This window comes from Mesoplodon bidens (assembly GCF_964165515.1).
Source record: "Mesoplodon bidens genome assembly, chromosome: 9".
Lineage (NCBI taxonomy): Eukaryota > Metazoa > Chordata > Mammalia > Artiodactyla > Ziphiidae > Mesoplodon > Mesoplodon bidens.
The window spans coordinates 100,760,985-100,774,529 of record NC_138166.1 but is presented as its reverse complement, the minus strand read 5'-3'; the positions used below and the strand labels follow the sequence as shown (position 1 = coordinate 100,774,529).

At 59.1% G+C, this 13,545-nt stretch overlaps 1 protein-coding gene across 1 annotated transcript in view; it reads left to right on the top strand.

Annotated features, from left to right (window-relative positions):
- Positions 1-503: 503 nt before the first annotated feature.
- Positions 504-13,545, top strand: part of KCNH2 (potassium voltage-gated channel subfamily H member 2) — a gene marked incomplete at its 5' end in the record, with an annotated part of 33,343 nt that continues 20,301 nt past the window's right edge. Inside the window, 2 exons of the mRNA XM_081244207.1 lie at positions 504-579; positions 3,381-3,611. Of these exons, the coding sequence (XP_081100333.1) occupies positions 504-579; positions 3,381-3,611 (307 nt within the window). The remainder of the gene's footprint in view (positions 580-3,380; positions 3,612-13,545) is intronic.

The following is a 13,545-nucleotide window of genomic DNA, read 5'->3' as shown; positions in this document are numbered from 1 at the left end:
GCGGGCGCGCGGGTTGTGTGGGGGGAGAGGGCGGCGCTGCGGGCGCGCGGCGGGCGGGAGGGAGCCGGGAGGCGGGGGCCGGAGCCCGAGGGGCGCGCGCCGCGTTAACCCTTCCGCGGCCGGGCCGAGTAGCAGGCGCAGCCCCAGCCGCGGGCGCCGGAGCGGCTGTCGGCGCAGCGGGCGGGAGCCGGGAGCCCGGCGCTCGGGCAGGCGGAGCGCAGCGCGGAGACGCGGCGGAGCGGGGCCCGCGGCTCGGCTGGGGCCGGCAGACAGGTGTGCGGGCGGCCGGGCGGCCCGAGCTCAGGCAGCTCCAGGCCGGGCCCGCGGTCCGGAGCCGGCGCCGAGCGGAGACCCCGCGCCCGCACCCCAGTCCGGGCCCCGCCCGTGCTCTGCCTGGCCGCGGGGTGCGGGGACCACGGCCGGGCCGGGCCACCCGAAGCCTGTGTTGGGCCGGGCCGGGCCGGGGTGGGTGGGGGTCCGCCCGGCCCGCCCATGGGCTCAGGATGCCGGTGCGGAGGGGCCACGTCGCGCCGCAGAACACCTTCCTGGACACCATCATCCGCAAGTTTGAGGGCCAGAGTGAGTGGGGGAGGGGGCCGGCGGGGAGGGGGCTCTGGGGGCGGGCCGAGCTCTCCAGAGTGTGAATGGGGGGGCGTGCCCGGGCCGTGTGCGTCCTGCTAGTGAGTCTATGGGGGCTGGTGACCCCAAGGCGCTGGCCAGGGGTCGCGGGGGCAAGGCTTGGTGCTGGGGGCCGTGGGCTTGGGGCCAAGGGGCCTGGTGTTGGGGAGCGCGGCAGGAAGCTCCGCTTAGGTTTCCGGGATCGGGGAGTGTGTGTATATGACAACCTGAGTGTGCAGGGAAGGGCGGTGGGATGGAAGTGTGCAGGTATCCTTAACTCTGGGTGCCTGGATGTGAATGGGGCTGTGTGGATGCAAGAACGGGAGAATGTATATGGCCCAAACTGTGGGCCCCGAAGAGTACCGTGCATGTGCCCGTCCAGACTGTGTTGCCCGAGACCGAAAGCCAAGCATGTAGGTAGGCTCAGTGCCTAACATGCTCTTGTGTGTGTGTGGGGTGTCTGTGTGTCACCCATGCGTTTGACCCTGCATGGGCGGTGGGGAGGTATCTTTGACAAGGCTGGGAACTCTGGGCCCTGGGGTGAGAGGGAGCCAGGGCTGAAGCTGGCCTTTGGGGGCCTAACAGACTCCATGCGATGACCCTATGTTGTTGCTTTTCCTGTCCTGAGCCCCTTTATGGGGACTACAGCAGCCCTAATGCTGGCCTGGTAGGGGAGCCTTCCAGAAGTGTCCCAGGCTAGGTGAATGTTCTGTGTGTGGGTATTTGCACCCTCCTGGCATGCGTGTGTCTGTCCCCAAGGCTGCATGTGCCCTGGTGGGTGTGACTGCCAAGGGCCCTGGGAGGGGGTGACATTCCTTGCCCATGACCCTGTGAGCACAGGACAACGTGTGCTTGTGACCGTGGTGGGGGAAGGGAGGGGTCACTGCGCCGGGCAGCACTGTCTGAAGCAGAGGAACAGGATGATCCTGAGGGGGGAGGGGACCGCAGTGGTGGAGGGCAGTGAGGCCGGGGCTTTCACTCCCACAGGGTCCGGGAGGCTCTCTAGGCTGGAAGCTGGGGGCCTGCCTTCTGGCCCCACCTTGCCACTGACTGCTGCGTGACCTTGAGTGACTCTCTTCCGCATCTGGGAAGGAGGGGGCGGCCAAAGGGGCCTTTGAGGTCCCTTCTGTCTCGCTTATTCTAGGAGCTCAGGGAAGGAGGCGGGGTGGTGGGGTGGGGGTGGGGGTGGGGCCTGCCTTCGAAGAAACTCACTCTCCTCTCCAGGCCTGGGAGCGGGGCCCAGGTGGTTTTTCCTCTCTGAAGATGGTGCGTACGTGGCTGGTATGTGGCTGCTCCTCGGGACTGCCTCGGCTCAGGTGGAGATGGAGGCTCAGTCAGGAGTCTTTTCCTGTGACAGGGAGCCCTGCCTTCTCGGGCTGATGGCTGCCTGAGAGTTTTGGGGGGTCCGGGGAACTGACCTAAAGATGACCCAACTTCAAAAAAGTAATTTCCTGGAGGCCAGGGTAAGGGAGGGGGAGGAAGGCAGGAGGAGGCCAGATCCTGATGCAGCAGCCTGGGCCTTGTGCATGTGATTGCCCAGGGCTGCAGCCTGAGGGCTATGCCCACTAGGAAGGGGGAGGGCAGACTTCCGACTGCTACCCAAAGCCCCAGCATTAAAGGCCAAAGTGGCCGGAAACTTCTGTGTTTATAAAAACCTCTTATCCTCAGAGCACCTCTCCTGGCACAAGCTGGGGCTGCCGCCCGTCTGCTGCTCACCCACCAGCCTGGCCCTTGGGGCACGTGTGGAGGGAATGAGCCAAGTCTAGCTGCAGTGGGTCCATTGGGGCCTCCCCTTGATGGGGCCGAACTGAGGAAGGCCTCACATCCCTGGAGAGCCTCTTTCATGGGTCTGTTTACAAGTGGCCGCTCTCTCAGGCCAGGCTGGGCTCCGGGTGTTGCCAGGGTTTGGAGCTGCAGGTCCCTCTCCTTGCTCCCTGTGACCTTGGGCCTCCGCCCGTGACCCTCCGCTTATTCCTCACCTTCTGCCAGACCTAGGTTCGAAAGCGGGCTCTATCTTTTACAAGCTGCAAGATGAGGGCAAGAACTTCTTCTGAGTCTCAGTTTCTTCATCTACAAAACGAGGATAACGATGGGGTTGTCAGAGTATTAAATGAGAGAAAGGATCGTAGGTGCTCACGTGCTACTTCTTCCCTCATCCTCTTTGACGCGCCCACTCCCCAGCTCCTGACTGCCCTTGGAGGGGTCGCAGAAGTCCCAGGAAGTACTGACCTGGCAGGGTCCGCAGATACTTGGGGGAGTGATTTCCTAGGGGTCCCCGGGGTAAGGAGTGCCCAGGGAGCGCCCCCCCAGTCTAGGGAGCGGGGGTCAGGAAGAGAAGCCGGAGCGGTGCAAAGGGAATGCTGGCCGCCATCTCTGGCCCTTCTCAGGCTCCCTCTCCAGGCCCAGTGTTTATCCCTCCGCCGCGGCTGCTGACACGCGTTGCTGACACCCGCCCAAGGCTGGCCTCGGCCCCGGGCGCGGAGGGGGCGGCGGGCCGCTGGCAGTCCGCCTGGGGGAAGCCACGCAGCCAGCCCGCGGGCCGGGCGGGGGAGGGGGCGCGCCGCCGGGCCGGGCCGGCCGAGGCACCTGTGTCGGGGCACAGCTGCGTTCGTCCCCTGCTGGGGACCCCAGGCCCGCTGTGCTTCCTGGGACGGGGAGTCCCCGGGCGGGCAACTGTGTAGGACAAGAGAAGGCGGGGAAGGGCTGGGAACCCTGGGGGGCAGGGGTCCCTGCTCACGTGCCTGCTTATCCCCGCCCCCCAGGCCGCAAGTTCATCATCGCCAACGCTCGGGTAGAGAACTGCGCTGTCATCTACTGCAACGACGGCTTCTGCGAGCTGTGCGGCTACTCGCGGGCCGAGGTGATGCAGCGACCGTGCACCTGCGACTTCCTGCACGGGCCGCGCACGCAGCGCCGTGCCGCCGCGCAGATCGCGCAGGCCCTGCTGGGCGCGGAGGAGCGCAAAGTGGAGATCGCCTTCTACCGGAAAGATGGTAGGCGCGGGCTGGGGCGGGGCGGGGCGGGGCCGGTGGGGTGGGGGCGGCCGGCGATTGGCCGGAGCCCCGGCCTGTTGCAGGGGGGCGTGACCTCAGCAGGGACCTTTGGGGTGCGCCAGGTGGGAGGCGCGGGCTGGATCCCGGGGCTGTACGGCGGTCCGGGTCTCTTTACCCCAAGCACTCTGGTGGGATGGTTTACGGGGTGCCCAAGGGGCTGCTTGGCTGTGGTCTGGAGCCTCTGGTTCCTTCCTCCCAGGGCAGGTGTGGGCACGTTGAGCTAGGTGGGTTGGAGTTTGACGGCAGCACCGGGATGGCAGGTGCGTTCATGGATGGAGGTAATGGAAGTCCAGGCCGGTGGCTGAGCGCCGACCTCCGCCCACAGGCCTCTAGCTACTCTCGCCTCTGTCAGGTGACTGACTGGTCTGGGGAGTTGTCGCTGAGGGCGAGGCGGGGAACGGCTGTAGCGCTCTGACTGGCTCTCTGCCGCCCCTCTCCTGCCCCCTCTCTCTTCTGCTCTTCAGCTGCACCTGGCGGGAGGTGTGTGCCTCCACCCACAACCTCAGCTCTCTTTGTCCCATCTTTTGAGCGCCCCGCCCACCACCCCTTCCTGCGCCAGGTGTCTCTGCTCAGCCACCGCCTCCCCGCCCAGCTGCGCTGTCTTCCGGAGAGAGCGGATAAACAGAGCCCTGGGCGGGGCTGCTCCAACACCGCCCCTGCCCTGGTGGGGCTCAGGGAGGGCAGTGCCGCAGGGCTTGGGGGGACCTGCAGGTATCAGAGGGCTGGGGAGGGGGCTCTGGAAGGTGCCGCAGGAATGCCCACCGGTGCCCAAACCCTGCCGCTCACCAGTGTGTATCTGATGAGCATTTACTGAACCCCTGTGAGCCAGGTGCAGCAAGGTCTTGGAGATGGAGCAGTGTTCAAGACAGAGGAGGCTCCTGCCCACAGTGAGCTTACCTGCTGTAGACAGCACTCTCTGTCTCTTCCTGGGGGCAGTGAGCCAGCAGCCCCCGTGTGCCTCTGGCCCTGTCCCTTGGAACCTCCCCTGTATGCTATGCTCAGGGTTGGCTGAGGCTGCCCTGCAAAGGATTACATGCCCTGATGACCCTGCTTTTGCAGAGGTGCCCAGCTGTGAGATCCCTGGACAGAATCAGAGTGGGGGACAGTCACTGGGGACCTGTGGAAGAGGGTTTGCTCACAGCAAATGGGCCTCTGGCTGGGAGATTAGATGCAAACTATGAAGGCAGGGCCTCCTTTCTGGTTCTTCACTGATATCCCCCCAGAACCTTCATCAGAGCAGATCTGCTTTTATATCTGCCTGGCTATCGAGTACTAGCTAATATCAGTGGGCGCCTTCTATGCGCTGGACACTGGGCCGAATGTTTCACTTGCATCATCTCATGGAATCTTCACGACAACCCTGGGAGGTAGATACTATTTTTTCTCCCATTTTGTGGCTGAGGAAACTGAAGTTCAGGAAAATTAAGAAACTTCCCTAGAGTGCAGAGCTGGGAATGGAACCATGTCTGTCCGATCAGAGCCCTGTCCACCCTGCTCTGCTGTCATGTATTAAAAAGGAGGCAAAATAGTTACAGGTATATCTCTAAACTGCACGTCACTTTATGCACACTTTTATTTTGAAAGTTCGCAAACAATTGGTGTCATGAGAAGAATGTGAATACACACGTCCTGGGTTCAGATCTAACACCAGAAATTCTGTGATATGGATCAAGTTGGTTACTGCCTTGAGCCCGTTTCTACTTCTGGGATAGTGTGCCCGCTGGACCCCTTGGCGGCAGGGGCCTGAGTGCTTCTTTCTTCCCTATCGTGTGTGTGAGGAGCTGCCCTCCCTCCTTCCTGCCCCAGGCTGGCTCCTTTGGGAGAGGATGGCCATGGGACCCCTTCTGCAGAGGTGCTATCATGGAATCTTGGTGACCTCGAGGATCACTTAATCCAGCCCACTCAAGTTACAGATGGAAAAACTGAGAAGCAGAGGTCATGTTACCAGCGAATCCGTGGAGGGAGTGGGACTAGAACCCAGGCCTCCCACCCAAGTTCAAGCTCTTTCCCCACCCCAGGTTACTACTCCAAATGGTGCTGTGATCCAGAAGGTCCTATGCCAGCCATCTCGGCCTGCCCCCTTCTCCGCTCTCACCTAGTTTCCATGGGGATCAGGTGTCTCCTGGTGGCCAACAGGCTGGCCTCGGCCCTCAGGTTATGTGGGCTGCTGCTTGTCCCGGCACTTGAGGCCTCGGGTGCAGACAGATTGCCTCTGCCTCCCCTCCCTCTCCCTCTGCTCAGTCCCTTGGGCAGATCTTTGTGCCTGACCCGGGCGGTGTGTGTGCGTGTGTGCGCGTGCGCGTGCATGAGCTCACAGGCTCACAGCCTTGTGCGTGGACAGAGGAGGGAGGTAGATGTGAGGAAGGCCAATGCCACCTCTTGTTTCTGTCCAGGTCTTTCTCAGGGTCTTTGCCTGGGCCGGCCAGGGCAGAGCAGGTCCCTGGGCTTTAGCCCCAGGGAGGTGGGTGGCTGGGAAGGAGGTGGGGCCTTTTGCTGGCAGGCGCCACTGTGGACAGCTGTGCTGTGTCGGTGCCTCTAGCCTAGCTCTGTGCAGTCTCAGGGCCTGGAGCCAGACAGCCCTATTATTTAGCTGCTGGGACTGCTGGGAGGTGGGGAGGCCAGACTGGGGGGTGTGGGCTGGAGGGAGAGACACAGGGTGCCAGGCCCTCACTGGCCCTGTGTCCACGCTCCTTCAGGTCAGGCCTGGGATTAAGGTGCAGCTGGGATCAGGGCCCAGCAGCCTGGGGCTGGCAGGTGGTGGCATCCCCTGGAGGCTCTGGGCCGCGCCTCGGCAGCAAGTGATGCTGGTGCACACCTGCATCCCCACATTGCCCTGGGGAGGCCCCGGGCCCCTTCCACCACGGCTCCTCCTCCCACGCTCCCCTCCTCTGCCAGGCCTCGGGAGGTCCCCTGCACTCTGTGCCTCGTGTTCTCTCTGCTCTTTGTTGCCGCCTCTCTGCCCCGCCCCTGCCCTGCCCGGCGGCTGCCTGTGCCCGTGGTCTCTGCTTCTCTCCCCACCACTCAGGCCTCCCTGCCGGCTCGGTCCCCCGCGGTCTGTATCTCCCTCTCCCGGCAGCTGTCTCTCTTCTTCCCCCGCTTCAGTACCCCTGAGCCTTCCTCCCTGCCTCTCTGCCTCTGCCCCGGTGGCCCCCGCCTCTCTGGGCTCCATCTCCAAGCCTCTGTCTGGCTCCCCGTACCTCTGCCTGTCCCGGCCTGGTCTCCATGTCCCTGTGTCCCTGGGAGCCTGTGTGTGGGTGGGGATGGGGGTGTCTCTAGAGAAGAGTCTGTTGGCTTCTCCACTCCAGCTGCAGGCCGGTTGTCATGGTAACAGGGTCAGAGGGCCCCCCGCTGCAACAGCTGCGCTGTGGGCTGGGGGAGCGGTGGGGGCAGAGGGCCAGCGTGCTCCCCAGAGCCCCAGAGGTGACCCCACACCCACTGGCCTGTGGTCCCCAGACTCGGACCTCAGCCTCCCAGGTGCCTGCGCAGGTACACCTGGCACCAGTGACTCTCCACACACCCCAGGCCATTTCACTGCCTCCTCCCTGGTCCCTGAAATCTGACTCTGCACTGTGACCCTCCCACACCACCCCCTTCTCCATCGTGGCCCCAAGCTCAGACACCCACTTCTCCCCTCCCAGCCCTGTCCCCTCCAAGCTGTGATGCTCAGGTCCCCAGGCCCCCATCAGGCAGGGTGGCTGCTGAAGGAGCCCTTGGGTATTTTGAGGCTGGCAGGCAGGTCAGATGGAGGCTGGTACCTGGGTGTGCTCTGTGTCCTTGAGATGGAGCGGGCCGGGGGCAGCCCCGGCGGAATGAGGTTAGACACAGGTAGCACTTTACTTAGGGGGGTGGGGAAGCCATCGAGGGGCCCCCTCCACCTCGGGCCTTCTGGTCAGGACCCGGGGCAGCTTGCAGTCTGGCAGGTGCGCACACCTGCACGGTGGTGGCCGGGAGCAGGGCTCAGGGGCTGCGTCTGAGCCCAGCAGCGCTTTCCCTCTGTGGCTCCGGGGAGGGCAGCTGAGCAGGAGCAGGGTGCCCTGGCCTGCGTGGGGGCTTCCTGTCCCAGCCCCACCCTGGGGGCCGGGCAGGCCTGCCATGACCGAGGGTGTGGGCCACTCCTGGCCTTCTCTGGGGTCTGGAGAGTGTCGGGCGGGCGGCTCCTCTGTGTTGTGTCTGCTGTAGCCCCTGAGAGGAGCTATGTAAATATTTGTGCAGAGGCATCTGGGATGGGAGCAGATTTTGACGGTGGCCTCGGGCTCTGGGGATGGGGGGGCCGGGCGCAGCAGGAGGGCCAGCATGGGGGTGTGAGACCGGGTGAGCCTCAGCCTCTTTTCTGCCCAGTGGTGGCTTCCAGGGTGGTGGGACTTCAAGGGGTCCAAGAAAGTCCTTTCACAATTAAACATCTTCCCCAAGGGTGCTTGAAATGCCTCTATTTGGGAACCTTTTGCTTGGGTGGAGAAGGAACCTTTTTCTTTAAAAAGACATTCTCTTCTCATCACCCGTCCCCTGTAAGCAGGGAGGAGTGTGGAAATAGCTCACCCTCAGTGTGAAGGAGTTTCACAGAATCATTCCTCCCTGACATGGGGAGGGGCCCATGGGGTCAGGGCCAGAAGAGGGGGCACAGAGGGACACCTGGGACAGGTGATGAGTATGGGAGAGGCTCTGGATGAACCGCTGTCCCCCTAAAGTCCCTTCCTGTCCTTAGTCCAGGGCCCCATAAAGATCTCCACGCTGTGAACTGTGGTTGGCCTTGAACGGACTTCTCTCCGTTTTGGTCGTGTGTCTACTGCACTAGAAGCACCTTGAGGGCCGGGCAGTGTTTTCTCCTTAACCCACCATCTCCCTCACTTACAGTTCTGGGCAAGGCTGCCATGTCTGACTCCCCCACTAGATTGGAAGCTCTGGGAGGGCAGACAGCGGCCTGTTTTGTTCTCTGTTGTATCTGTGTGTCTGCTGCATAGTGGGAGCTCAGTTCATGCTCACACTGAATGAAGGATTGCATGAATGTGGTGGGCAGTGTGCTGTGTTGCAGAAACCCTATACCAGGAGTCAGAGGCTTGGGAGCAATTTCTGGTTTAGTTATAGACTTGCTGTGTGACCTTAGACAAATCACTTCCCATCTCTGGGCCTCGGTCTCTCCCTCTGTGAAAAGCCTTAGAATAACAGAATGCCAGGGCTGGGAGGGGTCTTAGAGGATGGGGAGGCTACTGGGGCCAGAGGAAGGTGGGCCAGGGAGAGGTGGTCTGAGGTGGCCACTGAGAGCGCTGCAAGTCCTCCACCCCTGCCGTGTGGGGCGCATTGTGGGGTACAGGGAAGGCATCTGGGGATTCTCAGCCTTCCCGCCTCCGAGATGGACGGAGGAGGCCTGGATGGGGGAGCGGAGCTGGAGGAGGGGGTGGTGGCAGCTGCACTCATTGGCACCCCCACTGTTGTGACTGCACTTCTCTCTTTTTTCTTCTGGCTGCGTTGGGTCTTTTTCACTTTGCGCGGGCTTCTCATTGTGGTGGCTTCTCTTTGTCGCGGAGCTCGGGCTCCAGGTGCTCGGGCTTCAGTAATTGTAGCGCATGGGCTCGGTATTTGCGGCATGAGGGCTCAGTAGTTGGGGCTTGCAGGCCCTTAGAGCGCAGGCTCAGTTGTTGTGGCTCACGGGCTTAGTTGCTCCGCGGCATGTGGGATCTTCCCGGACCAGGGCTCGAACCCGTGTCCCCTGCATTGGCAGGCGGATTCTTAACCACTGTGCGATCAGGAAAGTCCCTGTGACTGCACTTATGGTTTGCAAGCTGGGACGCATGCTTTATGGCAGGTGGTCCTTAGATGGGGCCTCCTCGCCATCATTTTACAGGTGCCAAACTCACTTATAAAGGCTAAGGGGTCTTAGCCAGCTGGCAGGTACCTGAGTGGGAGCTCCAGTCCAGTTTTCCTCTTTCCACTCGAGTCCTGCCCAACACGGAACACCACTGCACAGGCTGTCTTGCCCCAGAGGGCCCTTTGGGGTCATGATGGGCTCAGAGCCCCAGGAAATTTGGGTTTTAGCTTGGGTTCCCAGAGCAGCAGTTCCTCATTCGCTAAGTGGGATCAAAACACCTGTCCTGGGCTTCCCTGGTGGCACAAGGGTTGAGAGTCCGCCTGCCAATGCAGGGGACACGGGTTCGTGACCCGGTCCGGGAAGACCCCACATGCCGCGGAGCGGCTGGGCCCGTGAGCCATGGCCGCTGAGCCTGCGTGTCCGAAGCCTGTGCTCCGCAACAGGAGAGGCCACAACAGTGAGAGGCCCGTGTACCGCAAAACAAACAAACAAACAAACAAACACACAAAACACCTGTCCTCCCGCGTACCGCTGGGAGAGGTTCGGCAGATAAGAGGATAGGTGCAAAGCAGTGTCGGGTGCCGAGGCTCTTGGCATTCTACTTGCCATTAGGCAGGGCGTCACCCATGTGGCCACAGGTTCTAGTCAACCAAGGAAGTGAGCTGACCAAGGGTCTCAGCATCCCTGTTCCCTACGGCCATCACCCCGTGCCCTGCTCCACCCCGGCCTGCCTCTCTGCCTCTCTCCACAGGCTTCTGCTGGTCCAGCCCCTGCTTATTCCACAAATCATAGAAACCAGGGATATTCGTGTTACGGGTTTCTTCTTTCTCTTTCATTGGTTTTCCTCCTTCTCCTTTTTTCTCACTCCCCAGTCCCAATACCCTCCCCTTAGGCAGCCATTCAAATGTACTTCCTGTGAATGTGTTGCTTGCATATGTTCTTGCAAAATGTGTGTTTTGTCTGACTGCATATAGGTTTAACTTATGTAAATGATATGTGCTATATATTGTATTCTGGTGTTCACTTTTGTTGCACAGGAGTCCGCCTTTAACTCCAGCCAGCTTGTTCCTTGATATTGAGCCTATAGCTCCATGTTCTCTGGTGTGCTCCCCCCTCCTTTTACCTGTCCACTGTCCTGGGGAGGGCCCGCCAGGTTGCCTCTATAAATGATGCTGCAGTGAACATCCTCACGCATGATGCTGCAGTGAACATCCTCACGCATGGCCCCTTTTGGACTCATGTGAGGATGTCTTTGGGATTTCTCCCCAGGAGTGGAATTGCTGGGTCACAGGGTATGTGGACACTTAATTCAACTAAGTACCGTCAGGCTGTGCATGAGCAGGGCTGCATCTATTGCCACCCTCCTAAGCAGAGCATGGGATTCCCCTGCAATCCTGCCACACATGGCGTTATCCACCTTTCTAATTTTTGCAAGTTTAATAGGTGGAAGTGATATCTTTCTGCTTTAATTTGCATTTCTTTGATTTCATGCGAGTCCGAACATCTTGCAGGCAGCCGTTCAGGTTTCTTTCCCATGAATTCCCTGCTCATATACTTTGCTCACTTTTCCATGAAACTGCTGTATTTTGTTCTTGTTGGTTTGCAAGAGTGGCTTATTGATTCTAGAAATACAAATGCATACAGTTAAATATCCAATGTGTACTCTGGATATTAATCCCCGTTGAATCAAGATTTTGTAAATATCTGCTCCCATTCAGTTGTCTGTCACATTTATCCAACAAAAATTCTGAATTTTGATACAAACAAATTCATGGATTTTTAGCTTTCTTCATGCTTTTGAAGTTTTGTTTAAGAAATCCCTCACTGTCCTGAGGTTGCAAAGGTCTACATTTTCTTCTGTTACCTTAATTGTTTTACCTTTCTCAGTTGGGTCTTTAATCCATCCTGGCCCTACCTCTGTCTGTGGTATCAAATAGGGATCAAGTTGTATTTTTTTCCGTGTACTAAGCCAATTTTCCCAACACATCTAGTAAACAGCCTGTTCTTTTCTGTTGATTTGTGGGGCTACCTTTACCACTGGTTAATTTGCCATATATCCATGCGTCTGTCTTTGAGCTGTCTGTTCTGTTCCAAGTACTTATTTGTCTGTTCTTGCATCAAAACCATATTAAAAATATATGGCAGTTAGTATGTCTTAGCATCTGGAAAGGCAAATCTTCCCTCTCTGTTCTTCTTTTGAAAGGTTGACATACATATTTGTGGACCTCTCTTCTCCTTTGAAAACTCTAGAGAAGGTTTATCAAGTTCCTGGGAAGAAAAACCCCACTAGAATCTTGACTGGAATTCGATTGGTTTTATGGGTTAATTTGGGGAGAATTGACATCTTTCTACTATTTGTCCCATCTCAGAGTCTGTAGTGTCTCTCCATTTATCAGATTGTTTCCACATCCTTTATTAGTTTAAGGTTTTCTTTTTTCTCCCCCATAGAGACCTTGTGCATTCTTGGTTACTTCCTAGACACTTACTATTTTTTTAATTTTTTTTTTGGCCATGCCATGCAGCATGTGGGATCTTAGTTCCCCAACCAGGGACTGAACCTGTGCCCCCTGCATTGGGAGTATGGAGTCTTAACCACTGGACCACCAGGGAAGTGCCCACTTCATAGTGTTTGTTGCTATTATGAAAGAGATCTTATTATTTATTTATTTATTTTGCGGTACGCGGGCCTCTCACTGTTGTGGCCTCTCCCGTTGCGGAGCACAGGCTCCGGACGCGCAGGCCTAGCGGCCATGGCTCACGGGCCCAGCCGCTCCGCGGCATGTGGGATCTTCCTGGACCAGGGCACGAACCCGTGTCCCCCGCATCAGCAAGCAGACTCTCAACCTCTGCGCCACCAGGGAAGCCCGAAAGAGATCTTATTTTTGACTACCTACTCTAATAGCCTTCTGCTGGTGGAGGGGGGCTGATCTTGTATTTGGCAACCTCACTGGATGAAGTCTCTCATTAGCTAGTTCTAATTGTTTATCTGTTGATTTTATTGGTTCTCTAGGGAGATGATCCTATCATCTGCGAATAACGCTGGTTTCCTCTGTGTATGTTTGGGTCATTGCCATATGTGTTGATGTTGGAACGTTCCATCTGCCTTTTCAGCAGGCTTTCACATGCACTTGTATTTACTTGCTGGAGTCCTGTGAGGTGGGTGAGTCAGGGAGGGATTGCAAGTTTCGGATTACTGATTGAGAAGCTGCGGCCGACTGGGTGACCGATGGGACAGGCCCTCTGGGGTATGCCGCGAGCCAAGGTGGGAGCCGCGCTCTAGAAGCTTGCGGGGCCCTGGAGGAGGGCAGGGACCCCCACTGTCCCCTAGTGGACCTCGGCTCTTTGTGCCCTTGCTGCCCGTGGCCGGCTGTGTGAGGGTCACAGAGAAGAGGGCTGGTAGGGGTCTGAGGCTCAGAGATACCCCAGCCCCCTTGCCCGGATTCCTGGGCCGTCAGCCTCCGTGTCCCGTGCTGTTGACCAGATTGAATTGTGCTTCAGCAAAAGACACCACCTAATTCCTGTGAGGATTCTGACTGCTGTCCAGACTCAGGGTGGGTTTGAAATGGGCAAATCCTGTCCTGAAAGGGTAGTCAGTCAAGTGCCCCTGGATCTGGAAGGGAGCTTTCAGATGGCCCTGTCCCCATCTGCCATCCGTGCAGGTCCCTGCCCCAGTCCATGATCGACTGGACACCTGTTCACCCAGCTTGTCCCGTGAAGCCAGCCCAACGCTGGCCTCAGGCCTCCGGCTCTGGGCAGAGGGAGGAACATCAGGAACACAGTGTGAGAGGAGTTTTCAGTGAGAGACATCCCTGTGGCCAGATGGAGCTGTCAAGACAATCTTTGTAGAGGGGGTCCTTCGGGGGCCTAGAGGGACGGGAGGAGTTGGAGGGAAGCGGGGTGGGGCCGCGGGGAGTGGGAGGGCCTGTGAAGCTGGGGGGTGCACTGGAGGAGGCACTGGGACCAGCCTGCGTGTCCAGGGATGGGAGGCCCGGCTGGGAGGGCACCTGAAGGATGTGACATGGCTGGGAACAGGGGATTCTGAAGGGCTCTGAGGCCGGACAGGCTCCAGAG